At 30.4% G+C, this 27,373-nt stretch overlaps 2 protein-coding genes, 1 long non-coding RNA gene and 1 pseudogene across 5 annotated transcripts in view; 2 read left to right on the plus strand and 2 right to left on the minus strand.

Moving 5' to 3' along the window:
• Positions 1-259, minus strand: part of LOC140040665 (uncharacterized) — a 93,205-nt gene extending 92,946 nt beyond the window's left edge. The window contains exon 1 of the mRNA XM_072086766.1: positions 177-259. The gene's annotated coding sequence lies outside the window, so the exon portion shown is untranslated. The remainder of the gene's footprint in view (positions 1-176) is intronic.
• Positions 260-2,063: 1,804 nt separating this feature from the next.
• LOC140040666 (zinc finger E-box-binding homeobox 1-like) lies at positions 2,064-27,127 on the plus strand. Of its 2 annotated transcripts, none has more exons than XM_072086767.1 (5): positions 2,064-2,175; positions 19,098-19,409; positions 20,237-22,633; positions 23,089-23,271; positions 24,391-27,127. In XM_072086767.1, the coding sequence occupies exons 1-5, from the start codon at positions 2,118-2,120 to the stop codon at positions 24,702-24,704; spliced, it is 3,264 nt and encodes a 1,087-aa protein (XP_071942868.1). In that variant the 5' UTR covers positions 2,064-2,117; the 3' UTR covers positions 24,705-27,127. The 2 variants fall into 2 exon arrangements, with proteins under 2 accessions (XP_071942868.1, XP_071942869.1); XM_072086768.1 differs by lacking the exon at positions 2,064-2,175 and adding an exon at positions 9,034-9,239.
• Positions 4,678-4,795, plus strand: LOC140041259 (5S ribosomal RNA; annotated as a pseudogene).
• On the minus strand, positions 18,470-24,279 carry LOC140040673 (uncharacterized). 2 transcript variants are annotated; one of them, XR_011842748.1, is made up of 4 exons: positions 23,869-24,279; positions 22,872-22,964; positions 19,162-19,376; positions 18,470-19,019 (listed from the first exon to the last, which is right to left on the minus strand). It is a non-coding gene; the product is annotated as an uncharacterized lncRNA (long non-coding RNA). The 2 variants fall into 2 exon arrangements; XR_011842749.1 differs by having other exon boundaries at positions 23,842-24,279.
• Positions 27,128-27,373: the final 246 nt, after the last annotated feature.

Below are 27,373 nucleotides of genomic sequence, written 5' to 3' on the forward strand. Positions count from 1 at the left end.
CCAAGGTGGCAGCACAACATAAACGTTGAAACGCCTCACATCAAAATGTACTCTGATCAGGCTAGTGTGACTGACCAAACATTTTCATATATTTCGCTTCCTACACAAGAATACAACTTTAGAACCACCTAATTATATACTCTATATATGGAGCGACATGTCCCTATAAAACTCACCCTTATTAATATCTGTAAATGCATTCATTTTCCAACTTCCGACAATTATTTAGTTCCATATCACAACCTCCGCCATCTTGCTCATTATTATGCATATCTTTGCGTTCAATTCCAGGTGTTGAATATTAAAAAAAATTCTAAATAAAAGCATACACGCATTTTCTATATTAGTCCAAAAGATATTACTATTGTTGAAACTATTAGTTTTTTTAAATATCATGTTGATATTTTAGATTTAGATTATTTGTTAAATTACAGTAATTGTTGAAAGCATTCAATAGAGCGCCACCTGTCAGGCATGTGGTTGTTGAATCAGATTATCATTTGTTGTTACAATTGTGGTTTTTGGATGGCTGCTGAGTACCATGATGTCAAACATATTTTTTTTAACCAATTTTATAAGATAATTTATCTTTAATATTAAGATAGAGATGAAACAATTTTGTTTTCCTTTGTCCGTGAATTTTGTCCACAAATTTAATTGCATTTTCAATTATATTTCAAACTAAATTACTAAATACGACGTACAAATGATGATAATAAATGATAACCGTTAATTAAGAGGAAGCGGATAAGGGACGGTGAGAGGATGAGGCCTTTACAGTAGGCCTCTACTATATACAACCCGAGACAACAGTGGCGGAAACAGTTATGACGGCCAACTCGTTGACGATTGATGATTTGTGCTATTAATGATGATAATGCTGTATGATGAGATGATGCGTGGTGATAATGATGATGCGTGATGATGGTGATGATGATAATGCTGTATGATGAGATGATGCGTGGTGATAATGATAATGCGTGATGATGATGAGGAGGAGGAGGTGATGCGTGATGATGATGGTCACGATGATGGCGAATGATGGTGGTGATGATGATGATGATGAGGAATGATGATAGTGATGATGATGATGCGTGATGATGGTGATGATGATGACGGTGAATGATGATGGTGATGATGATGAGGAATGATGATAGTGATGATGATGGAGATAATGATGATGATAATGCGTGATAATGATGCTGATTGATAATAATGATACTGGTGATCAGTTCATTAATCATTGTAACAATAGGCCTACGGTATTCAATTGTTGATCAAATAATTAATGGTTTCTATAGTCGTTATATACACAAATATTATTTGAAACCCGTATTATAAATTAGGAAGTCGATTAGGCCTACTGCATCAATTATATTATTCATTAACCCATAATTGAAATTATAAATAACATATGTTTGTTGTTGTTGTTGTTGTTGAACCTCGAATTTGTGTGACGTATTTAGTTTAATATAATAGAACTCCTTTTTTTTGGGAGACACCCCTAAAACAAGGACACTTTTTAGTGTGCCAGATGTTCAACCACATTTTAGTGTATAATTTTTTTTTAAACAAGACTAACTTATAATATTCATTTACATCGTTATTAATACTAATAGGCCTACACAAAAAAGCATATCATAAATAAAATTCTTGAGTCCAGATGATCTTTCTTCATTTCGGTATATTTGTTTTATATTTCTTTTCCCGCGAAACCCCCAATGTTTTTGGTCAAAAAGCTCCCCTTAGAATATAGGGGGGTTATAATGCAGTATTATCACACACCACTAAATGATTCGTCTGAGATTTCTCAGGCAATTTATAATTGAGATACAAATTTCATATTTGTGCGTGAAACAGTTTTTACAATGTATTCATTTCGAAACTTTGCCGGCTGCTATTTCAGGGTGAACTCATTTTATTGTGCGTAAACAAAAGCGTAGTCGATCTCACACGTGTTTTGAGAGAGCTAGCAAGAAGAGTGTAGAGGGAGAATAATGACGTATGTTTCCGCCGTCCACACACGCTTCTTGATTTTGTGTGTGAAAAATGTGTACAGTGAACTCGATAGCTTCATTCATGGAATTCACTGGCGCTGCGTAGCGTGTGTATCGATTATGGCTGAGATATCTAGGTATACTCGTAGAAAACAGGCAAATCCTCAACGAAAAAATCGTGAGTTTTTATTTCTATTACATTTCTATTACTTTGGAATTGGTATGCATGTGCAGGGTTTGCCATTGGATTTAATTTTAAATTACGAATATTAAAATTACGAATATTTACTTTGGACCTTGTTCTGTCGTTTGTGTTCACACGAACACAAAAAGAGGAATTACTTGTTTTATCGACAGACGTTACCAACCGGAGAGGACATCTGCCAAGCTTCAGAACAGGTATCATTTTGTCTACAATGGTTCTTTGTTAAGGTTATAGTTATGATAAATACTGCAAAATGCACTAACATAACGATAAAGTTTTAAGATATTGGTTTTTTCGCGCACTTGCTGTTTACATTAGTCGATGATGTATTTGATGAGAAGGGTGCCCACAACCTCATTATGCCCTCTAATCATATAATTATTAATAGAGTGTACTGTACTGTAGGCCTACTCATGTCATAAAACTGTCCTCTACCTAGCCCTAAATGTTTTTAAAAAAATTAAAATCAGGGTTTTTTCAATTACTGCACCCTAAAGAATCAGATAATTATTTTAAAATAGTTTATTCAATATCATATTATTATTTATAAATCAATTTTTACAGGCCTGCCCTATATAGCCCTTAGTTTATTTCAATATTTTAAATACTGATTATAGTAAATATATGTAGGCCTACAGTATATTGTATGTTTGTATATATTAAAATACAAAAGTAAATAGACATATTATTCTTAATTAATGCAATAGTAATAATATCATCATTTTAATAATAATCATACTAATCAAATCATAATTTAATATTTAAAATGACCAGGTACAAACGGCAGCTGCTACATAGACCTTTGATGCAGGTGTCGTAGGTTAAACACAAAGACGTTCATATCAAAAACTCCTTTGTCTGTTCACTAACTTATACATTGATTAAGTCTTAGGAATAATTTTTAAACCAACTTTGTAATAACATGACAACTTAAATAAAAGCTGAATAGAGACATATTATTTTCGTAGCCAAGTTTTCGTATTCTTTTGTTCTAGGTGATGCAAAATACAGACAATTTGATGTCCTTTGCACTTCCCTTTATTATGCTATCAATTAGTACCTTCAGTGGACCATACATCCACTTTTGGTCACTTTTTTGGTTAAAATGTCATATTTTAGACTTTACAATAAAACATGTCTTGAATTTTAAATGTGTTGTATGCTGTATTGCATATTTGTACAAAATAATTTAGACAATAAATAAATTAATATATAATATATTATTGAATAAAATCATTATTTTTAATTACAAGTTAAATATTAAATAAATGAGTAATAAAGAAATATATTTAATTAGAAAGTATAATTGTTTGAATAATAATAACATTAATTAATGATTATCATTATTATTTTATATAAAAACTTTCTATTTTAGAAATCAGTATTTATTTTTAAAGTTTGATTTTTGATGAATTATTAAAGCATAACAGTTTTTTATATTGAAATATTTTATTATTAATCAATATTATATGATTGATGAAATATGCTTTATTATAATTTATATTATTTATAACTGACTTAATCTTAATTTTTCTAGAAACTTATAATAATATTAATAGTATAAAAATTTTATTTTTAAACTAAATTACTAATATTACTACAGTAATATAGTAATTGCACAAGTTCAAATTGATATCAATTATCTCAGTTAAAAATTGATAAATTTGTTTATAAAATACTTAAAATATAGGTTATTGTTATGATTTAATTTCTGATTGAATATTGAACATCTGAATTTTGTTATTTAGAATTACATCATCCAATTTAAGTGCAAAAGCCAGGTGAAGTAATATTAATATAGGTATATATTTGCCTAGTTAGAAATTCAACTCCAAAATTTCAATAATACCTATATGCTATTTTTAGTTAGCAATACTTGCTTCAATAAACCCTTTGTTTAGTGAGCAAACAAAGAAGATGTTGAACCCTTCAGGGAAACTATTGCACAAAAAAAGTATTTTTCATCTTTTAATATTCCCTTTTTCTGACGATCATTAAGATTTCAATTTATTGATTGTGGTAGTGTGTTTCTTTGTTGAAATTCTGATTCCTGTAATTTTATAAACATTTATAGTTTGTGAATTCAAACATGTTTTGCAATAACTATAGGAAATGTATTGGACAAAGGGGTATTGGTTAATAGATGGAATAGCTTTCGTTCCAGATGTCATTGTATTGTTTAATAAATCACCAGGTGTTGTTAGTAAATAAAGGTGTTCTACCTTTCTGCATTAATGTAAACTTATAACAAAAAAATTAATTATCATTTAATATTTTTGTGTACATAAACTATTTACTAGATTTACCCCCTCTAAAAATATTGTAGTAAGCCTCATTAGTAGTATGTCTATAGTATTTAATATTTTCTATTTTTCTATTTAAAGCAATTAACTAAATTTCATAACCCAATAGCAAGCAAATATTTTAAAGAAAACTTAAAGTAAATTTCATTTGTATTTAGATAAAAAATGTAATATATACGGCTTTACCACGTTGAAACACCGGTTCTCGTCAGATCACCGAAGTTAAGCAACGTTGGGCCTGGTTAGAGCTTGGATGGGAGACCATCTGGAAATAGCGGGTGCTGTATACGGAGCTGGGGTCCCGTTAGGCTTTTGAAATCAGCACTGCTGACTCTTATGGCAGCCCCTGCATCTAGTATCTGCCTCAGACCTCTGGTCAAGGTGGGCACTGGACGAGAGAAGCCCTTGATCAATGTCAGGACCAATCAAGGTGCTTTAAACTCTCCTGGCTTTGTTTGTATCAAACCTGTTAGTGGCGGTAATTATCGCTGTTGGTTTCGATTGAATAAAATAAAAATAAAAAATAAAAAATAAAAAATTACCAGTATACAGTACTGTGGGATACTCCTCAATGAACTTCAATTTTGATATTGTTTCCATCCATTATCCTAAAAATATTGGAAAATAAGTGTTGCAATCGATTTTCTATAAATTAATATAAAAATTGTAAAAAGAATAGTGAAGCAAAACCCCCCAAAAGGGTTTTATTCTATAATCATATTTCAGTGGATTATAATTCTGACAGGCCAATAGTACCTGAAATTGTCGTAATAAAAAAAAGGAGAAGTGATTAACATTATTAGTTGTTCTGTCAGCAAGGCATCTAACTGGTGCCAGCTATACTGCAGGATGATCTGTATCTGCAAGGCTGTGATCGTTAGCTTTTTTAAGACTCGAACCACTCAGGTTAGTCTGACTGGAGTCAGCAAGGCGAGAACAAATGACAATACCGAACCTGCAATTACTGCAAATGCTAGATTTGGCAAATCTGTTATCATTACTAATTTTTTAGTGTTGCGTACTTGACTTAGATTAATACAAGCGTTAAAAAGTCGTTTCTAGGTACCACTGCTTCTTAAAGTTATCAAGTACTATTTCATTATTAAAAATAAACATCTTTTTTCTCTCGCTCAACATTTTTTTTTTTTATTTACATTTTGAAGTTGATTTTTATAATAACATGAGCTATTCAGAGTTTACTGTAGGTTTATTGTTCACTTTATCATGTACTGTACCTATCCTTTTGTCTTTTCATTTACTGTACACTTGTCAATCACATTAAAATAAACAAATAATCGAAATTATATTCAAATCTGTGTTTTCTAATTTAACTGTAACAGCATTAATTATTTTTATGATAAATAATGGGGTTTTTGTAATCAATAGATTTTTTAAAATTGTTTAAAATAAAAAAAAAATTAAATTTAGGCAGTACTTACTTTTGATTATTATTGTTTGATCTCATTTTTTTAAAGCATAAACAGACGCATCAGTCTTTTATTTTGATTAATTTATCTTGATGATAGTTGATATAAAAGAGATTTAGATTATATGGAATGATTTGTTTAGCACGTACTTAATAATGACTTCCTATTCTAAACGCTTTAATGGTAATCTTAATTGGTTTGGAACTTTTTGACTTTGTAGTACACCTTAGTTTTAGGTAGATAGTTAAACCGCATTTACGTCATACACTATCAATATATCCTTGACCAAAATTAGATTTGCTTTGTACTCACAAATTTAAAGAAACTTTTATCAAGATTAAATTTGCCGCCTTTTGTTAATAAATAAAAACAATTTTGCATGATGAGGTTAAGTTAAATGTTAAATTCAGTATTGTATTTTAGGGTAGTTCTACATATGCATTTATTTTCAATTTCTAGTTATTATATTGAAACAACAAATCACTTGATGATTTTTTTTTAATCAAGATCTACTTTATAGAAATGTTTTATTGGAATTGTTTTCACTACCAACCATAGTTCAACTTATATTATTTTATTTATTAAGTTTTCTTTATGGTTAGTTGAATGAAAACTGTAAAATGAATTTACTTATAAATGAAGATCTCTTGGTTATACTACTTGTCTCAGAAAACACAAATTTAGTTCTTGATTTAGGTAGATTCTTTTTACTTTTTTACATAGAATCAATTTACATAACTAGAATATTGCAATCAATAGATTGTTTATTTTATAATAAAAGCCCTCTGAGCTGGGTGTATCCCAAGCCTTCCACAGACAATACAAGCAGTTCTATACGTATTGTTTGTAATTGTTTGGCAATTGTATCTAGACATAATTAAGATGAGCAATATTTATAGCATTTGACACCATTTTTAAAATAAGTTGAAAAAGGATATGTTTTGGGGTTTTTTTTAACATACCGTAATAAAATTCTGTACAATTTGTTGGTTTTTTATTACCGCTATAATTATAGAACATTTTGATTTTAAATTATTCCAGTGTCGATTCTTATCTTTTTAAATTCTTTCAAAGTTAGACTTAAAAATATGCTCATTGCCAAATGTTTACATGGTGGTAGAACAAATAAATAAATCTATATATTTCTCCATTTAAAAGCCACTATGGCAAACAATTTTACGTCATAGTGCTATGCTGTTTTCTGTTTACTACAGTATATTAACAGCCTTGGGGCCAATTTGATTGACCATGAATGATAATAGGTGATTAGTTCATTAGTTAGCTTCTTCATATTAAAGTGTAAATTTATGTTAAAACCAAAACAAAGAACGTTATATGATATATTCAAATCTATCAAACTGGTAAATGCATTTGATTAAGAAAAAAGAACAATTTACATTTTAAAACAAATTAAGGTTTCACGCAATAATAAAATCACAGTAAAATATATTAATTCATTATTGAGGTGGTTTGAATTTAAAACATAGAATGGCAACAAAAAAAAACAATTGGACTAATTATTCAATTACAATAATGATTTTTGCTAATTAAAATTGTTTTTTGTAGTATTAATAATAAGATTAATTTCAATAGAGTATTACAGTAAATATATGTTTTTAGTACTGTTTATGAAAAATAAATATGTAAAAATACTTTTTTAAAATATCTTACTTTGTTTATTTATTCTTTAATATAAATGTTTATTGTTTCAGTTCAGTAAATCATTTCAGTACCTTCTATTCATTTTTTTACTATTTTCAAATCAAAGTTCTTATAAAAACAAAATGTGTAATTCTTCAAAGGCTTTACCTTATTCATCCTATAATTACATTGTATTATTACCTATAATTATGTTTAAAAAACCTTTCCAGATTTAATAACAATTGTCAGCATTAGTTTCAGGCTGTTTCTCATCATGTAACATACTTTAGCATTAGACATCTTATGGACAGGTACTGGAATCTGGCTTGCATTTTACTGCACAAAAGGTGTTTGAACATGCAGACAGTCCGGCGCCAACGTCCATCTGTACTTAATATCACCACTAGGTTTGTAGGCTCCATCACTGTCAGGTGCTTTATCAGAGGAAACAAGATTTCCTCAGGGAGATTGCATTTCACCAGTTAATAGCCTCTACCACACACACACAGATATATAACTGGTTACATACCTGGGTATTGGGTAGGCATTCAAATACTGGACCCTTAACCAATTGCCATGGACCAAAGGGTGGTCCCTTCACTGTCTAGCAATATGAACAGGGCTTCCAATTGCAGCCTACCTTGCACTTTCCTGTATGATAATTACATTATAATCAAGGTCATATGACCAAATTATGATATTGTTAATGGGAAACCTGGCACATAAAGTTGGCAAAGAAGATTATTCTTAATTTGTATATAATTATAAACAAGGTTTTCTTTACATTTTGTCCCTAGCCTCTCGCTTGTCACTTTGCTTGTCACAATTCTTGTTTGTTATCCAGGTGAACTTTTATGTACAATCCTTATACTTATAGGATTTAAAATTCAAATTTTAAATTATTGATTTATAATATAACGATTATTTGATTTTTTTTTAAACTTTATTTATTAAGCACTAATAATTTGTTTAATATGAAATTACATTTAAAATAAACATTAACCATTATGTCTCTTGTTACAATTTTGTGTGAAACTAAAAGTGATAGTGCCTGGTTATATTATTATAATTATAAACAGTTTTTTTCAACAATTAAAAATGTTTTATCAATAACTTGCAAAATTAGTAAAATATAATATACTGTGTTATGTTATAAAAATATAAATTATGATTTTTTAAAATTATGATTGTTATTCATAAGCTGTTAACATTAGTTTAATTTCACCAGGTGTGTATGCAAAAAATTGAATATAACAGATGTTAATGCTCAGCTTGAATGCTGTAGTGGGTTATTTACTACCACTACTGTTACTAATTATCATGTTTGCATTTAGCTAGCCACCTTGTCTGGGACTCACTACATGTAATGACAATTGAAGAAGAAATTGTGTTCTATTGGTTATAAATTTAGTTAATGGGCAGGAGGGAAATAAAGTGGTTTATAAAGACAGGATGGTATCAGATAAAAGAGGGTGTTGTAAATAAACAGCACCTATTATGACATAAACAAAAGAGTCTGCAGTAACACTGGCTCTGTAGATAAACAATGCGTAATTTGGGAGGTGACTTGTGAACTAGTTATACCTGGTGTGGGTTCATTTTACAAGTAGAGCTTGTGCTGTACAGATGTGTGCTCAAGTCATGGACATAATATACACAACTGCAGGTAAACATTTTTGTAGCATTGGTAATTAATATGTAAATGAATCATATGTTAATTATGTTTTAGATGCTGGTTTCATTTTATTAATTTCTTGTTTGTTTTTATCAATTGTGAGTAATTAAACTTCAAGCTTAGACTTTATAGAGAATAGGAATCAAAATTTAAATATATGAAATTTTATTTACTTATTATAAAATGGTATTTATATTTCATATTATTTTGTTGTAATATTATTTTATTACTCTACTACTAATAATAGTACAATTTTAACATATTGCAATTGCACCTTAGTTCATTTAAACTAAGTAGAAAAGTTTTTTTTATTTATTTACTTACTGTACACTGCTTTTGCAAAACTAATTAAATGTGAAATAAATTATAATAATTAAAGAAAGTTAATTAAACTATTACTATGCCTAATGATAACACATTGCTTGATATATGTGTTTATAATTATTATTTTTCAGTAAACATAAAAGTTTACCACCATATGAACACTAGTATAAAATGTAATAATATATGCAGTAAGTGCTGTAGGTATTACTAGTATACATACTGTACTATATACATACATTTATTTAAATATTATATAATTATAAATTAAATCACAGTAGGGGCCAGCTAGGCCTATGTATAAAAATAGACCACATTACACTACACTATACATTTTACAAGTTAACAAATATTTGGTTCCACTATTCATAATTCTTTAATATTAAACATTTCACATAATCAAAAACCACAGAACAAAAAGTTAATTAGATTACAATGTAGAACAGTATTGATAAATGGGATTAATATTAAAATAAAATTACACTCAATAGTAAAATAGAACCAAATAAAAAGATAATGTATTTTTCTTGCCACAATGTTTGACATTATTCTTGTTATGGGACACCCTTGTTATGTAATCCTTTCGATTTTTTACTAATTTAATAATAACAAGAATTTGAGCATTAATACAGTTTATTGTAAGGAAATTGTCAAAATTTACAAAATAACCAGAAATAAATTAGACCACTTGACACATGATGGAAATTCTATAGAGGGAAGCAGATATTTTAGTTTCCCTGAGTGAAAATTCCTATAGTATTTTAGCTTCATAGCCTGCAATAAAACAGTTAAATACTCTCTTGTTTTCTGCCATAATTTTTATTACTAGTACTGTAACATTATTATGTTTTTTATTATTTCTAGAACATACTTGATTTAGTGGATACTGAAATAAATAAGACATTTGCCATCAAACTAATAAAAAGTAAACTTCAACTTTATTTGGCCCTTATGACAGTATGTATGGATCTTTAATTAGGTTTTAAATTAAATTACTGTTACCATCAAATCCATATAAACAATTTTTAGCCTTTTATTTTGTTGTGTAAGACAAGATGTGTATGAAAATGACAAAAAAAAAAAGACATAAAATGGTTACTCTACTATTACTAATGCTTAGGCCTTATTACATTTTAGTTGAATTTAAAGAAAGCCAAGGATACAATAGGTGATATAGCTTTACCTAGATCATTCACCTACCATCATTTTTTTCCAAATAAGATAGTAAACTTTATGACTGATTTATGACATATGGCACTATCTTTATACTTTATATTTCTAAGCTGAATTTACCTTCATACAAAGAACTATAAAATGTAGGTACTGCTAGGTAAGGCATAAACATTGCCAATAAAATGATAAAATATGGCTTAGATGCTGGTTTTAAAAAGTGTTGCCAGCAAACAAGCGTTTCTAAGTTTGTCAGATACCAAATTATAAGATTGTTTAAAATTAGTAAAAAACACTTGAAATATTTTTTTCTACTAGGAAATGACCCTATATTCACTAGGTTACCTCAACTTAGGTATATGAAACAATAGTACAGTCTAACTACTTCCTAAGTACGCTAACAATCGGTTTAAAGATGTGTCGGTGTAGGAGTATCATAAATGTTTTTGTACAGTATATGATAGGTTAAAGCAATAACCATTGTCTGGGTAACATTTCCTAGTTTTGTTTTTTGACACTAAATCGTACATACTTATTTATAGACAACCCAATTGTCGGAAGCCTGGTTTAAATGTTTTAACAAATGCAGGTTTCTATGATAAAAACATACATTTATTTAGTCCTAAATTATTTATTACTAAATACTGTATCACTGTATGAGTTAACTACTGTAAATTTTGATTCTATTATTATTATGATGATAAATTTGATTGATGAATAGTTAATTAGATACAGTATAATATAAACAAATTAAATTAGCTGAAAACACCCTTGGGCCTCATGGAAAGATCAATCAACATGAAGAAATACACCAAATATGTATCCATTTTAGTAGTTACAGCGTTTGACCTTGTTTTTGAAACTAACAATATAGTAAATAAATGTAGGTCACACCAAAACCTACAAGTAACAATTATTTATTTCCTTTCATGTTCTTTTTATGTATATTGTAATTAAAAAAAGCTCTAACTTTTAGTATACTGTTAATTTACATACATGTGACTTAAACTGTAAACCTAATTTGCATATAGTTCTAATAGACAACATACATGATACTTGTCTGTTTAAAATATAGGGGAGGATAGTTAGATTAGGTGTCTAGTCTAATGGTCTCCATGAACACTTATGTCCATCTGTGATCTCATAATCTCAGAATATATTCCTCTTTGATCATCAATAGATTTCACTACACTGCAGTTTCCTACAATAAAGTAACAAAATGCTACTTAAGGTTTTATATGAGAATCTATTAGTATTATAAATATAATATTATTGAAACATATTAATTAATATGATAAGATAATAATTGACATACTGTTTATATCTGTCCACCCTCATACTCCCTCAAACAAATTATTATAAGCATAACTATAAATTTCAAAATCTCAATTGCTATAATTCTTGATAGTAAGAATTAGAAAATAAATTCAATCATTTAATTAAATAATTGCCCATTGTACACATCATATACAGTGATATATAGTAGAGTACACTTAAATACTGGTACTACATTTTGGGATTGTTTATAACATTCCTGGCCTAACCCTTTAGTACAAAATGTATTGTTTAAAAGGTTTTTTTTTTTTTTGTAATCAAGTTTCCTTTGTTTGTAACTGAACCATTGTTATTTTGTTTCTTTGTTATTAAGCCCAACCCATTAAAAAATGATGGTACAGTACTTTTAAGATTTAAGTTTTGACTGTAATTAAGTGTGTAACTAATCCCTTTGAGTATATACCACATACAGTAGCATTAATTTATGTTATAATAAATTTTTCTTGTCATTTAACAAGAAGGTTAAATAAGTTTGATCACAGAAGAGTAAAATTACACTCTTCCCTGGTTTGATGTAAAAAATGTCATTATGATTCTACACTTTATTGTTTTCCTTAAATTATGATTTTATTATATAAATGATTACATTTTTGCATTATTTTTTTAGTTTCTAAAAATGTGGAAATAGTTTGTTAGTTTGTTTAAGCAACAAGAGTCAAAATCATTACTTTTACTTGATATAACTTGTGCAGTTAGCGTGAGAACTATTAATTGCACATGGGACATCCTCATTGGTTGAAAGTAAGTAGGATACTACACATTGTTTGTGCATGAAAAGAAACAGGGCAGTTTAGTTGTTCAATCAGAATTGTTTTGAGAATGCTGTCTCAGTGGAATGTGATAGGTGAGAAGATGGTATTTAAGGATGCTATTTGTGGGAAGTTCTTCACTCCTCCCTACAACTGTAGACACTTGACTTATTTGAATACTCTAGGGACAATCTTCAATGACTATTCTTAATTGTCCCTGAATCTTACAAGGGAAGTAGTATATTTCAAAAATCCTAAACCTGGTTTCCTATGGACTACTAGTGGATTAAGTGCCTAGCTTATATCGTCAATTAGTATTTCAATCTTTCTTTTGTTCAATGCAGTGGTGTGTCTGTTTAAATCATTTACATCATTTCTTAGACAGGTGTCACATGATAGAGTGGGGGAGGTGATCAAATTTAGCATTTTAATTTAGCGCCAAGTTTGTAAATTTTCTCTTGTTATTATTACAGAAGCATAAAGATTAAAACCACACAGGTGGAGAATTAACAGGAAATAACAATCTTGTCCCTATTAACCTCCATTTTGTGGTTAATTTATGGATCTTTTGTGTACTTAGATCAAAGGAAATTAGCAATCTTTTGTCCTCTCCTTATTGTAACTGATAACATCAATTTTTCCACAGTCTGGTTTCACAAGATATTAAATTTTACCTGACAACTTGATTTAAGACTGGGATTATTTTAAGCTTTTTGCTGGTCACAATCTTTAAAGCAGGTACAATACAACTGCAATCAATTGTATTGATGTACAGTAAATATTTAGTTTTAAAAAGTTGTTATAAGCAAACATGTAGTCTCTATAATTGATTTTACTCAATTAGTTTATATGATACTTCAATACAGTTTATTAAGTTTTCATTGTTAGTCTATGTTAAAGCCCCATTCCCTACGTTTTTTAGATCTAATTTAAGATCACAAACTATATTTAATGTAAAAATAATACTATATGGTCCTATTGCGATAACTTTTTTCGTCTTTAAACGGTTAAAAATGTGAAAAATAAATCGATTTTAATAATTATAGCGGCCCGCTATAAATCCCAAAATGCATTGCGCGCGGATTGATATTGTTGTTTTTCACCTGTAATTCGCCCACTTTTCGATCGATCGTGAAGCCAAAACAAATGGAAGACTCCTAACTTTTCAGCGAAAATACTGGGTTTTCCCCAATTTGTATCAACGGAGTCTGGCAAAAATAGAAAGACAATTAATGCAGCAACTATACAACGTCAGACTAGGTATATAGCTAGCGTACGATGTTCGTACGTTACCGATGTTTACCAGCTAGGCCTACAAAACTAAGCCTAGCTAGGCTAGGCCTGAGACCGTCCACGAGAGGTCGATCGCCGCGAGCTACTTAGGTAGTGCATTGTTTCTCACTTTTTATCATAATTTACCATAAAACGTACATTTAAGACAAGGAATGACATGGTTTAATGTTTTTAAAGTGATATATATGTATTATTTTCCAAAAAACGTCCAAAATTGCAGGGAAGGGGTCTTTAAGTGAAACACCTTTGTTTTTCACTTTTCTCAACCAGAATTGCATCATATCTAATCTGAACGGATGCCAACATTTAAACATCTTCATGTCATCTGGGATTTATCATAAGGAACTTATTGTTTTTACACAATTGACATGGCATATCTTTGTAACCTAATACCTTTGCCACTGTTCTTTCCTGTGTGTAAGCCTTACTTATCTGTCTACCTTGTTTAAAACTCATTATTACTAAATACATAACTACCATTTTCCTGACTTAAGGTAGATTGTGGAAAAATATTACCACCATATGTGGATGCAGTTATGACCACTAGCAGAATAAAAGTAAAACATGTGCTATTATTAACATTTAAATTCTTCAACACCTGTATGCAAATTTCCATACTCTACAGTATTTACTATACAGTACTACCAGGGAAGATTGAACCCTGGTACTAACAATATTAATATAGGATCTTTTCCAATAATAACAACTGAGCTACCTTACACTATTTGCAGTATACTAGTAATTCTAAAAATAGTTGCATCACAGGATACTGTATGGTATTAACTTCTATATCTCACAATAAACTATTCTTTATATTATTTCAATACTTTATTAAACAAGAAAAATGTTGATTGACAAGCGGTGTTAATTAAGATAACTGTCTGCAAATGAAATTTGTTAATTCAGACAATCCACCAAAAAAATAATAATAAGAAAGGTAAAGGGTTAAAAAAAAATAGTTTTAATTGAAGCTAACGAAGCATAAATCCTGATCGAAATTTGTGTATGATTACAAGTTCAAAGTTGTATCCTATGAGTAATAAAAACAACATATGATATACCCATGTCAAGAAAACAATACCTATGTTATCTCATCCTGAATGAAAGAAAGGAAGTTACAAAAAAGGAAGAATAAGATTTTAATCTGCATATTATAGAAATAGGTGGTTATTTATCAAAATTTCCTCTGACTTAAAATAACTTGTGTTTATGTTCATGAACTTAATCAACCTTCCAGTTGCTGTCCAGTTGTTTAGTTAGTGTGCTTTCTCTTTTAGGCACCCTCTTTTTTGACTTGGTACAGTAGTTGCATCAGTTCAAGTTGTTAGTTGTTCCATAAAAGGTGGCACAGGTACCAAAAGTGTTTGCTTTGGATTGTAAAATGTATCAACTAATCCATTTTACTGAAAATAAAAGTTCAATTTTGATTAGAGAAAAAGTCATGCGGTATTTGAAAACAATAAAAAAAATGTATCATATGACATTGATGATAACAATCAAATAATGTCACCTGATGTGTTATTGTCCTTGATGTTGTTAATAATGATAGTGAATGAGATGGGTGATCCATTAAATCCTTATTTAAAGAAGAAACACCTGACAACCATTGCTCTATCACCTGACTCTCCTCATACTTACTGTGTATGATGATGTCATTGAAGGGGAAGTCCCTCATAGGTTCAAGGTAGGTTTCTATATAGTGTGTAAAGTATAATCTGGGTTATACTAATATAGCAAGTTGACTTTTAAATTATATTCATTGTTAATTTTTCCTGTACTGTATATATGACTCATCTTAGTCGTTCCTGGATAAATTGTTTCCATTTTTAACACAATGGGCTTCGGTAATACAGGTATGTGTGATTCATTTAAGCTAAATATGTTATACAGTTTTTTATTTTTAAATAATAATTTTTGTAATGTTTTGTAATGTACTGGAGGTAGAAATATAATCTTATTTTTTAAATAAGGTAAGTATTATATAATTGTTTTTAATTTCTAGATTAAAATTGGCCAGGTAATAGTAAATTAAAATTAATGCTTTTCTTACATTACAGACTATTTGCAGAGCTTGTCATTGACATTTGGTTACTTTTCTAAGACTTTGAATGGAGTTTATAATTGTTTAAAATAATAAATGTAGCATTTCTTCTAAGTTAGTTCATCTGAAAAAAAATGTTAACTATTTATATTGAAATGTTTAACTAACAATCTATTTTAGTTACCACTGCGATACCTACCACACCTACTTAAGATTCTAAATAATAAAAGCGTGCCAAGTGTGTGTGTTAGTGATACCTCTGAACAATGAGTCTAATAACAAAAGGTTTTCCCTAAATGCACTCCACATAATTCACTGTAACAGTGTACTGCATTCAGGCCACCACTTTGAATAACAAAGAAAAGATATAAATATGTTACTGTAAATTACACAAACATCTTATTTTGATATTAATAATTATTTTTAAAATAAATAGGCCCACTTTTAAACATCATTTTCAACAATAATATAATACATTTATTGAATTGACAATAAATTAGAAAGTAGTGAGTACAATGATCTATAATATTATGTAAATATTAATGTTTATATAATTGTAATTATCTTAACTTAATCTTCCTCATATTTATTAAGCTAGTCAAATTAAAAAATAATTTTTACAAAGTTAGCAACTACAGTACAAGATTTATTCTAGCACTTAATGCAACTTAACAAAGAACTGCTAAATAACAAATTTATGACTGGCTTGGCGATCTAATATCAATGAATAATTACCTGCAAGGTACCTTACAAGATTTACAGACAAAGGATCTCATCAAATTGCTCATGATAATCACTCTAGTAGAAAAAATAAATTGTAGTTTTCATTAAATTGATTTTCATTAAATGTTTTTCCTTTATTATAATATTGGGATTTGTTATCTAGTTTTTCCCTTTTAAAATTACATGATGTAGAAATGCCTTTTGTAATTTTGAGCAGATGAGGGCTTATGTTGACAAAACCCCATTGAGAATTAATCAATCCTAATTGATTGTAAAGTATAGTTTACCTGAGTGGCCAGATTGCCTTGTGCGCGTTCTATAGAAACCAACTGAATAAGTGTGCAACACTCCTGTTACAATGTTCAACCAACCATTCCACATGTCCCCATTATAAACCAATGTATCACCTGCCTGGGGTTTTAATATAATCAGGTGTTATGGTAATTATGTTAATGAATCATAAAGCAGGCTGTGAGTGTTGAAAGCCCAGGTAGAGCATGCCAGACTGACTGGCACCAAATCAAAGGTGTTCCTTTGTTTCCTCAGGCTCAATCCCTCAGGCTCTCTTACAACATGTTTTGTTCTATATGAGTGTTAGTTATTCTTTGTCTTTCAATCTGTAACTTGTATGTCATCTCTGCTGTTCAAGCTCCATCTCATTCTCTTACTTGCCTCAGTTATGGAATAACGCATAGTAGTTTACAGCTTGCATGCATTTGATATAAAAATGTATGCAAAAATAGATAAATTGTTATTGTCTGACCAGATATTTTTAAAAGGTAAGGTTGTTTGTTATTGATAATAATTATTTGTCATTTATAATAATTATTTGTTATTCATATTTTAAAATTTACATTGCTTTACTGATGATGACATGGGAATGTGTTTTGCTTATCATACTAACGCTCCACACTGCTACTTTATTGTATAATGATAAGATTATATAATGTTAAAGTTACTATTGTACAACTTATACAACAGTATAAAACAAATTTGTAATGTCCTTATTATATTTCACTCTATAGTTCACTATGTCGGTCTATCTGTCGGTCCGGTATCACTATGCGTTTTAGCACGCAACTTATGGCTGTTGGCCTTGTTTACTTAGATTTCACTAACATTTTGTATCCTATTTTTTTAAATGGTGTTACTTATACTGTTTAGGTATATGATATAAAATAAGGATGTTCTGATATTAGAAAGAAAAGGGGAAATGTTGTTCTTTTTTCTCTTATTTCCTTATTTTAATTGTGCCAGCTAAAACCATATTAATTGTCACTATTTGTTCACTTCATAAAGTAAATATGTGTTTATCTTGATTGAAGTGGATTCATTTATCCTGTAAGATGCTATATTTAGGGTTATATTTTCTCCTACATATGTTCCTCATTGAACCACTTGATGAACAGTATAATTACTTGGTCAGTTATTTGTGGTGTTATTTTGATATTCGCCGCCTTATAAAGTATTCAAAGGCCAATTCAAAAACCAATAATCCTGTTAAGGAAATACTTATCAATTTATAATATGTCAAAGAAAAATAAACTTTGTTAATTTTTCTCAAGGAAGAAAAGGGTAACTCTAGTTGACTGCATAAAGTGAAAAGTTTAGTACTGTTTATTTTTTTAAATAATTTTATTATAAAGTGAACAACTGAAAATTCAACAGTTTTTTGGTCATTTTATCCACACTGTAAAGTATTATATGGCTTTTAAGGGAAAAATTGATATTAATAAATAAATATCAGTTATTTCAATTAACTGGACACCATTGGGCTGGCCTATTATGTCTGGTTTTCTAAAAAGTATGAATGTTTATATGTGCATTAATATCGGATTTGAAATAAATTATAATTTAACAATTAGCTTGTTACTTGGGGAGCAGGGAGGCTTGCAGAGGATATCTCCCTTCCCCCTGGATCTTATATCTACCTATTCAGGTTGAATTGTTTAGGTTGAAGTAGGTACGCAATTGTCTTCCTTGTATCTTATTGAGTTGTGAAGTTTCCTACTTGAGGTAGCATACTTCGCAATTTCCTTACTTCCTTCATTTTGACTTCCTTGAAATATTAAGTTCTCAAATGACATTTTTAATGTTCAAACAAAGAACTTCATAATGGCATTTTGTGTAGTACAGTAGCTATAAAAAAAAACAGTTGATGTTTCAGCAACCCCTTCAAATCTATTCACTAATTGTTTTTCTTTAATTTGATTACAGTTGATGATATTTTAGACAAGAATGAAACAAACAATAGCACATCGGATCGAGGAATTGACCTTACCAATGACCCCATTTTAGAAGATTCACCCAGCTCTCCAATGAGTCGATCCGATACCAACAGTACTGATGACTCTTTTGAACATGGAAGTTCCGAGGAGGAAATAGATATAGATGAGAATCAAGATGGTGGCGGTTCCGGAGATAGTGGAGTAGATACAGGAATTCATCTGGAAGAGTACTTGACTAGAAGTAACACTATGGTTATTTATCCTGAAGCTGTGGATGAGGAAAGACGTGGTGAATATAAAGGTAATATATTTAAAGTATTTAGTTAATCATTGTGACGCAATTAAACTACAGCATGATGTTATTCTATATACAAAAAAAGTGTTTATACTTATGGCAAATCAACCTTTATTAAAAATCTAGTGAAATTTAAACAATAAGCAAACAATTTGTTTTCAGTTATTATGATGCCAACTTGTAAATTTTAATTTGCACTATTTTCATTTTATTGAGCACAACAAACATGTGACTTAATAATGCATGCATACCCTGCCTTGAACACGTGAAGTCAATAACTTTTAACAGGATTAATCATAGCTTTACTTTTGTTTTACACTATAATGTAATACATAAATACAATAATATTGTATTGTATAACAAACCAAATACCGTTTAATAAAGAACTAAAAAATGGTATTCGCTTCACCATTATGTTCCATGTGTTAAATGACAATCAATTGCATTGGAAAATTAACCTTGGCCTGCAGATGTTAGGAAGATGGTCTAAATTTACACATTTAAAGGTTTAGAAAAATATTGGCAATTAAATGAGGATGTTGACACATGTTGACTGAATGTTTCCGAAACTGGTGTAAAAGTAGACTGTGTTCTTAAATGCAGCGATCATAATCATTATGCACACACATTTTAGGTCATTAAGTAGGTATGTGTTAAAACAAATGAGGTGTTACACACATGTTCAGGTTAAGATCAACTTCTTAATGTATCTTCATTAGCATACATTCATTGTTAAATGTGTCTACTGACTGCATATGTCAGATCAGAGAGTATTTTTTTTCTACTAAAACTATTTGGAACTTGACTTTATATTTTCTTTTTAATGTGTTTAGGAGACGAAGACGAGAATGGTTTGGAGCCAGTGAACTGCCCATATTGTGATCGTACCTACAAAAGATTAACATCACTTAAAGAGCACATTAAGTACCGTCACGAGAAAGGGTCGAACAGTTTCTCTTGTCCAAAATGCAATTATTGTTTTGCGCACAAATCTCAATTGGAACGTCACATGGCAACGCACATGCCCGGTCGTAACCAAGTTTGCGAAATTTGCAACAAGGCTTTTGTGAACATTTACAGACTGCAACGACATATGTTGACACATACATCAGGAAATCGCAAATTTAAATGTGGCGAGTGCAGTAAAGCATTTAAGTATAAACATCACTTGAAGGAACACCTTAGAATTCACAGTGGAGAAAAGCCCTATGAATGCTCAATCTGCCGAAAGCGATTTTCTCACTCTGGTTCATACAGTTCACATATCAGCAGTAAAAAGTGCTCTCCAGTTCATTTACCGCCTATCATAAAGGATGCAATGGCGGCTCCTGTTAAAGTAGTTTCTGGAGATGTTTTACCAGATAGCAATGAAGGAAGTGGTAAAGAGAACAATGGACAGTCAATATCAAATAATATCTCATTCTTTTCTCCATTGCATGTTAAAATCCCTTCTCCAAATGGCCTAACACCGAATCAAAGCTTTGCTGATAAACAAAACCAACTTCATCTATCATCTCCGCCAAACGAAGCAGTAAAGAAAGTTTTAGAAATTGTTGGTGCCACTGTTACAAAGCAGCAACAGGAAGGGCAAAATACAGACATTTCCAAGATAAAAAAGACAGTAAACCCAACTCAAGAACATATTGAAATTATAAGTCCGAAAGTAAATACAACTGAAAAAGTTCAAGTTCCTGAAATAGTTAAAGATAAAGGCATAGTTTCTGCAAAGCTGGTAAAAACACCCAGTGCCCCTAATCCACCTCAAGATGACAATTACAGCATAGTTGATTACACTTTAAAGAAAGTTCACGAAGCCAAAGCTGTTGCCAGCTGCCTAGAAACCCATCGCAAGAATAATACTGGTAGCTTGGAAAAGGTTTTTTGTAAATTTTGTGGCAAGTTCTTTGAGAACCCCATAGAGTTGCACCAACATGAAAGATACATTTGTACTAAGAACGAAGAAGTTCAAGAGGCTGTTAGCAGTGTGGACCAACCTCCTCCGCTTAAAAGCAATTGCAAAGAATTTTGTCGGTTATGTGGAGCATCATTTGACAGTCCGATTGAGAAACATCAGCATGAGCGGTACCTTTGTGATATGAACATAGACGTATGTAGACAAAAAATGCTTAATGATGTCCCTGCTTTAGTACCTGTTAACCACCACAATAGAAATGACAAGGAAGTAACTGAAAAAGAGATTGAAGAAGTGGAAGACGTTTCCATGATAAATGAAGAAAAGGCAGCTTTAAGCGATGATCAGACTATTGAAATGGAGAGTGATAAGGAAGAAAATAGTGAGAAAGAAGAGAATGAAGAATCAATGGAAGAAACTGAAGAGCCAAATGAAGTTCAGGTAATCTCAAGTGTTCAAGAGCAAGCATTAAGGGCATTCTATGCCTTGCAAGCCCAACCATCTGAAGATGGATTGAACAAGATCTCTCAGGCTTTAAACCTCAATGTAAAAATCATATCTAATTGGTTTGAGAAGTCTTGGCAACAGGAGAAAGATGGTACTGATCCATCACTAAAAGGACTTGAATATGCAGAAAAGGCTACCATCAATGAATCAGCTGATAGGTTTGAAAGCAGTTCATCTCCATCAGAACAAACTGAAGAACAAACAACTGGACAAGAAGTAGATGAAAGTCGAGGTGTAGATCTTACCAGAGTTCGTCCAACACCGCTGACAATACAAACAACTTCACCGATTTCAAGTCCACAGACAAGTCCTTCAAGCTACCATTCAAGACCGATAGTTACTTCATCACCATCAAATATATACAATGATGCTCCACTTGATCTAAGTGTACCTAAACGGTCTCCACCGCCTCCAGAATACCATATGGACCGAAATAACCTAATGTTTCGTTACAAGTACCCATCCCTGTTTTCGCCAGCAATGGGAAGCATACTTTATTCAGGTCTACCTATGCGACCCCCTCTCCATCCACAAGCAAGTATGTATTTTGAGAACACTATTAAAGCACACAGTCCAGTACCACAAGTTAACAAACGAAGATACCCTGAATCACCATACATTGCCTATTTACCATTACCAAATGGGTATCAGTCTAAACGACCAAGGATCAGTGTTGCACCAATGGACTACCCACAGATTCCAGAGATCATGACATCTGAACCGGTCCTAAGAAAACCTGGAACAATTGAACTGAGCCACTCGCCACCTTATCCTGTGCACTCACCAAAGAGTTACACAGAAGACAGTCACGGTAATTATTAAATTTCTGGTTTTTATATTTTTGTATTTGAATTCAAATGGAAGCATTTTAAAGGGGCTTTTATAACAAGCATAACAAGCTACTGTACAAAAACATAATAATAAAGTTCAAAGCTTTAATAGTGATTTTTACATATGCAAATGACTTGACTGTAATCTTTAATATCAATATATCCTACTATAATTACTTTCTGATGATGCTTCTTAATAGTGAAACAAAGGCTACTAACCGACTCCAGTAAGTCTGCCGATAGACCATCATAATCTCTACCTTACATCTATGTCGAATCTAATTAATGTAAACTTAGTGGCATTTCCTTTTTCTAAAAAACAAACAGATGGAATGATTTAGTTAAATAAAGTGTATTCCTAATGCATTCAATCCAAATTACATGTTTAAACTTTTTAATCAGTGATTAATTCATTAAATTTTAATATTTTTTATAGACATGAACTCATCAAGAATGGATAGCATGTATGATGATATTTACATTGATGATACTCCTGGTAAGCAAAGGAGGCGAGATCGGGTTGTACGCAGCGTAATTGGAGGACTGTACGCATGCAGTCAATGTCCGAAGACATTTCAAAAGCATAGCTCTCTCTTGAGACACGTTTATGAACATTCAGGTATGATAATTGCAAGTTTTCCTTTCAATATCACAAGTTATGTCAACCACTGACTTGTACATCACCACAATATGTTTAATAATCGTCTATTCTTAAATTTGTCCATTGAAATGAAACCAGAAGTTGTCTTTTGAAATGTTATAAGGTTTAACTTAATTACATAAAATGTACAATATATAGATATTCAATGTACTATATAATTTCTAAAAATATACTATTAGCAATATAGTAATAATTGTTTTACCATTATATGTTGGTCAGAGGTCACTATTAAGGGGTGATATAGAATACCTATTAGTATCGCATTTTAAGTCAACAATCGGGAATGTTGCATTGTTAACAGCAAATTCAGGAAATCCTCCTTAGACAATTTTAGTCTTAAAATTACCCAAATATCCTATCTGATTTAAAACCTTTTTATTCTCTTCACACTCGGATTCGGTAGATCAGAGCGATTAAACCCAATATATCCTAATATGGGATCATTCCATGTACACGAAACTTAAATCAATATAAAATATCCACAAATGCATTTATTAGTACTGTAGTAGTAAAGGGTGAGTAAATTACCCTTTTGTTTAGCAGACCGTTGCTCACCTTCAATGACATTCAGTTAATGACAATAATGACATTTCAATAGCCTGGCAATAATGACATTGCAATGGCGTGGGACCTTTGCCGAAGAACCACAAAACAGCTGGACCACAGGAAACAGGTGGTCTTCTGGGCTCTTCCCTCGAGATCCAGTTTGTGATGAAAGGAAACTCGTAAGTGTTTAGGCACATGTTCACAGCAAGACAAACTGGAGAGGGAGCTCACGGTAACCAACAGGTGGCTTTCCCGCGTAGGTATTCTGACTCCTCACGTTAACAGTGTTGTAAAAGGTTTGCCACGGATAAAATTTACAGAGATACACAGCAGGACCAAGACCGCTTGTCGTCAACAGTTGTTTTTTAATCTTTCTTATCGCTGTTACTTAAACATAAACGACTAGGGGAATTAAGAGTTAATAAACAGATTGAAAAATTCTGATAATAACAGATGTTGATTTATAAATGTAATAATCAATGCCTGAAGTTCAATTCATACTTAAATAATGATATATTTTTTATTTTGTAGGAAAACGTCCTCACATGTGCAAAGAATGTGGAAAAGCGTTTAAACACAAACACCATTTAATGGAACACTCTCGTCTGCATAGTGGTGAGAAACCTTACCAGTGCAATAAATGTTTAAAGAAGTTCTCACATTCAGGATCTTACAGTCAGCACATGAACCACCGTTACAGCTACTGTAAAAGAGAGGATAACTTAGGAGCTGGTTTTGGTCGCAAAAAAGGTGCTACAATTAAACAAATCATGTCAAAAGAGGACTATGTACAAGGCCTGACAGCTGATGTTAAAAGTACAAATACGAATGAAATTGAAGTATAAAATATAAAAACGAGCACACCTATCCTAATTAGGCAATTATCAAAATAAAATTATCAAAAATAGGTGTCAGAAGTTGTGTGTGGCTTTTGAGAATATAGAAACATCTTGTTTTTCTGTTATACTTTGCCCGAAATAGCTATATTTTGGTTAACAGTAATTAAATATGTAATTGTATTATAGTATCATAATTACAAAGTATTAGTAAAATTTTGAACAAACTATATGCAGTAACTAGTCTTCCTGATGTATACAACTGAAAATACATTTTGTAAAAAATCAAAATGATATTCTGATTAAGTGTAAAAATCATAATAATAATAATATTAATAATCTCAAATATAATGTTGAGTTAAAGTAGAATGTAAATATTGTTTTTCCAAGGTAGCTAAATCCATCTGAACATATTGGTGTGCTTTCTATAAATTATGAACAAATATTTATTTTAATTTATCATTTTAAGTTATGTTATTCACAATGTTCTTTCACTTCATTAGTAACTAAAAGTGCTGAAATTGTTATGTTATTTACTGTAGTTAAATATGTCCTTTCATTGTACATAGTAATTTTAAATGTTTAAATGCAATGCATTTTGTTTATATTAATTTGTTTTAAAGTTGAACAAAAACCTGTAAATATTTGAGTTTCAAAGGATAAATATTCCATGTAATAATATTGCTAATTTTATTAACTTAAAAAGGATAAAGCATGCTAAAGTTGAATACCATGTTTTTTAAAAATCTTTTTATATTATTGTAAATATAGTTGCAATTTTTGCCATCTTGCGAGATCATTATATTAATCGCAGGAGACACCTACTGTGGCCGAGATATCAGATCAATTTTATTTACCTTATACCCGGTGAAACATGTTTAAAAGCCATAACATACTCAGACGCTAATGTATTTTTAAACCACTGGTGAATATATTTCACATTCATTGTTATTACTTTAGCTTAGTTGGTCTTGTTATATTCTACAGGTCTTTGGTAGGTTATCCCAAGGCCTGGGCTCAAATCCTGTCTCTATACCAAAACAGCTCCATTGTAATTGGCAATTTATCTTGTTTAATAAACTATTACACATTCACATATAAAGCAATATATATATTGCATTTTGTTAGTAATAAGAGGTCTATTCCTTTATACGAACGTGACCTTTTCAGAGTTAAACATTCATTTCCTGTGATCTCCGAATGGTCTTTACTTGGTGCCATTCTGTCTCTACGAGTTTCCAAATTCTGGCGGGCATTTATGAGTGCAATTTTTACCTGACTTGTACACAAACAAAGCTAAAAAACTAATGTTATGACCTTATGGAACACTAGTAATTAGTGACTTTAATTTTGTTTACTGGGTCATAAAACATGACCTTTTTGGTTGAAGGAGTTTTGGCTTGTTTTTCTATATCTAAAATTTGTTTTTCTGACTGGGTGTTTATACCTACACTTGCTGTAGAGTATTGAAAGCAAAGTAAAGGTTGTGAGATAAGATCAATTTTATAATATGAAATAGTCACTAATTTCAAAGATGATTTAAGTGTTGAGTATTTGTAAAATTGACACTCACAAACCAAAGTGTTGTTAAGTAAAAGAATATGAAATTAATTTTGAGAATACAATATTTTAATTAGTATTATTATACTATGTGCTTTTTGCAATGAAAGAGCAACAGACAATTGGCTATTTATGAGTTGAATTTTAAATACATTTCCAATTTATATATCATTTATTTACTCATTATGTATAACTAAATTAATAATCATAATTTTGTGCAAATATTATTAATTATGTTGGTTCAATTTTACTTTTAATTAAATTTAAATCAACAAGCAACTTATCAAATGTCTTCCACATAGATCAACTATGCATTACTGTAGCTATCAAATACTACACAATTTACTGATTCATTCATTATGTTTTTGTGAGTTAATTACTAACGTGGAGTTAAAAGTATTTGATCAATTGTTTATATTACAGCTCCATTAAATTACATACTTATCGATTATACAGTTATTTTAAATTAATAACATTTGTTTATATTGTATTAATAACATTTGTTTATATTGTATTAACAACATTTGGTTAAATTGTTTTGTCAATATTACATACAACTCTTAGTTTTACTTTAATAATTGGTATACTAATGCCATATAATAACAAACATAATGCGAATATTAATGTATTAATCTCTGATTGAAAGTTGTGTGCTACATTGGACTCGATATCAGCGAGCTCAAAACTTTCTTTACGTTTTGTGTGCTATATAAATTCGTCCGAAAGATTTGAGAAGCCTACTTGTATATTTTGTTGGACAAAGTAACACAAATTATTAATATAATTAATTATTGGTGTAATGTATGTTTTTAATTTGTTTTGTATTGATGTTAACTGTCTTTAATGACTCAATAAACTTGAAAAGAAACTTATCTGTTTTCAATTTTGCTTATTTTTGGAGTCATTTTTCAATTTTGACATTATGTTTAAGATTAGGACTGTGGATGCTGAGAGACACTTCTAAATAGCGCGCTTTTGTTTCAGGACGGGGAAGGAGAACATTTCCACTATTTTCAATTTTAGAAGCACATTTCTGAAACAATGCTGATATAATAACAAATGATAACTTTTTACTAGTTGAAGGGACAGAATATGTTCATGAGTTAATGCAAAATTAA

The sequence above is a fragment of the Antedon mediterranea genome, chromosome 2, assembly GCF_964355755.1.
Source record: "Antedon mediterranea chromosome 2, ecAntMedi1.1, whole genome shotgun sequence".
Taxonomy (NCBI): domain Eukaryota; kingdom Metazoa; phylum Echinodermata; class Crinoidea; order Comatulida; family Antedonidae; genus Antedon; species Antedon mediterranea.

Bases quoted from the DNA above. Each gene is read 5' to 3' on its own strand.
- LOC140040666 (XM_072086767.1), top strand. From the start codon at position 2,118: ATGGCTGAGATATCTAGGTATACTCGTAGAAAACAGGCAAATCCTCAA. The intron at 2,176-19,097 runs GTGAGTTTTTAT...ATTTGATTACAG, and splicing joins AAATCCTCAACGAAAAAATC to TTGATGATATTTTAGACAAG. The intron at 23,272-24,390 runs GTATGATAATTG...TTTATTTTGTAG, and splicing joins ACACGTTTATGAACATTCAG to GAAAACGTCCTCACATGTGC.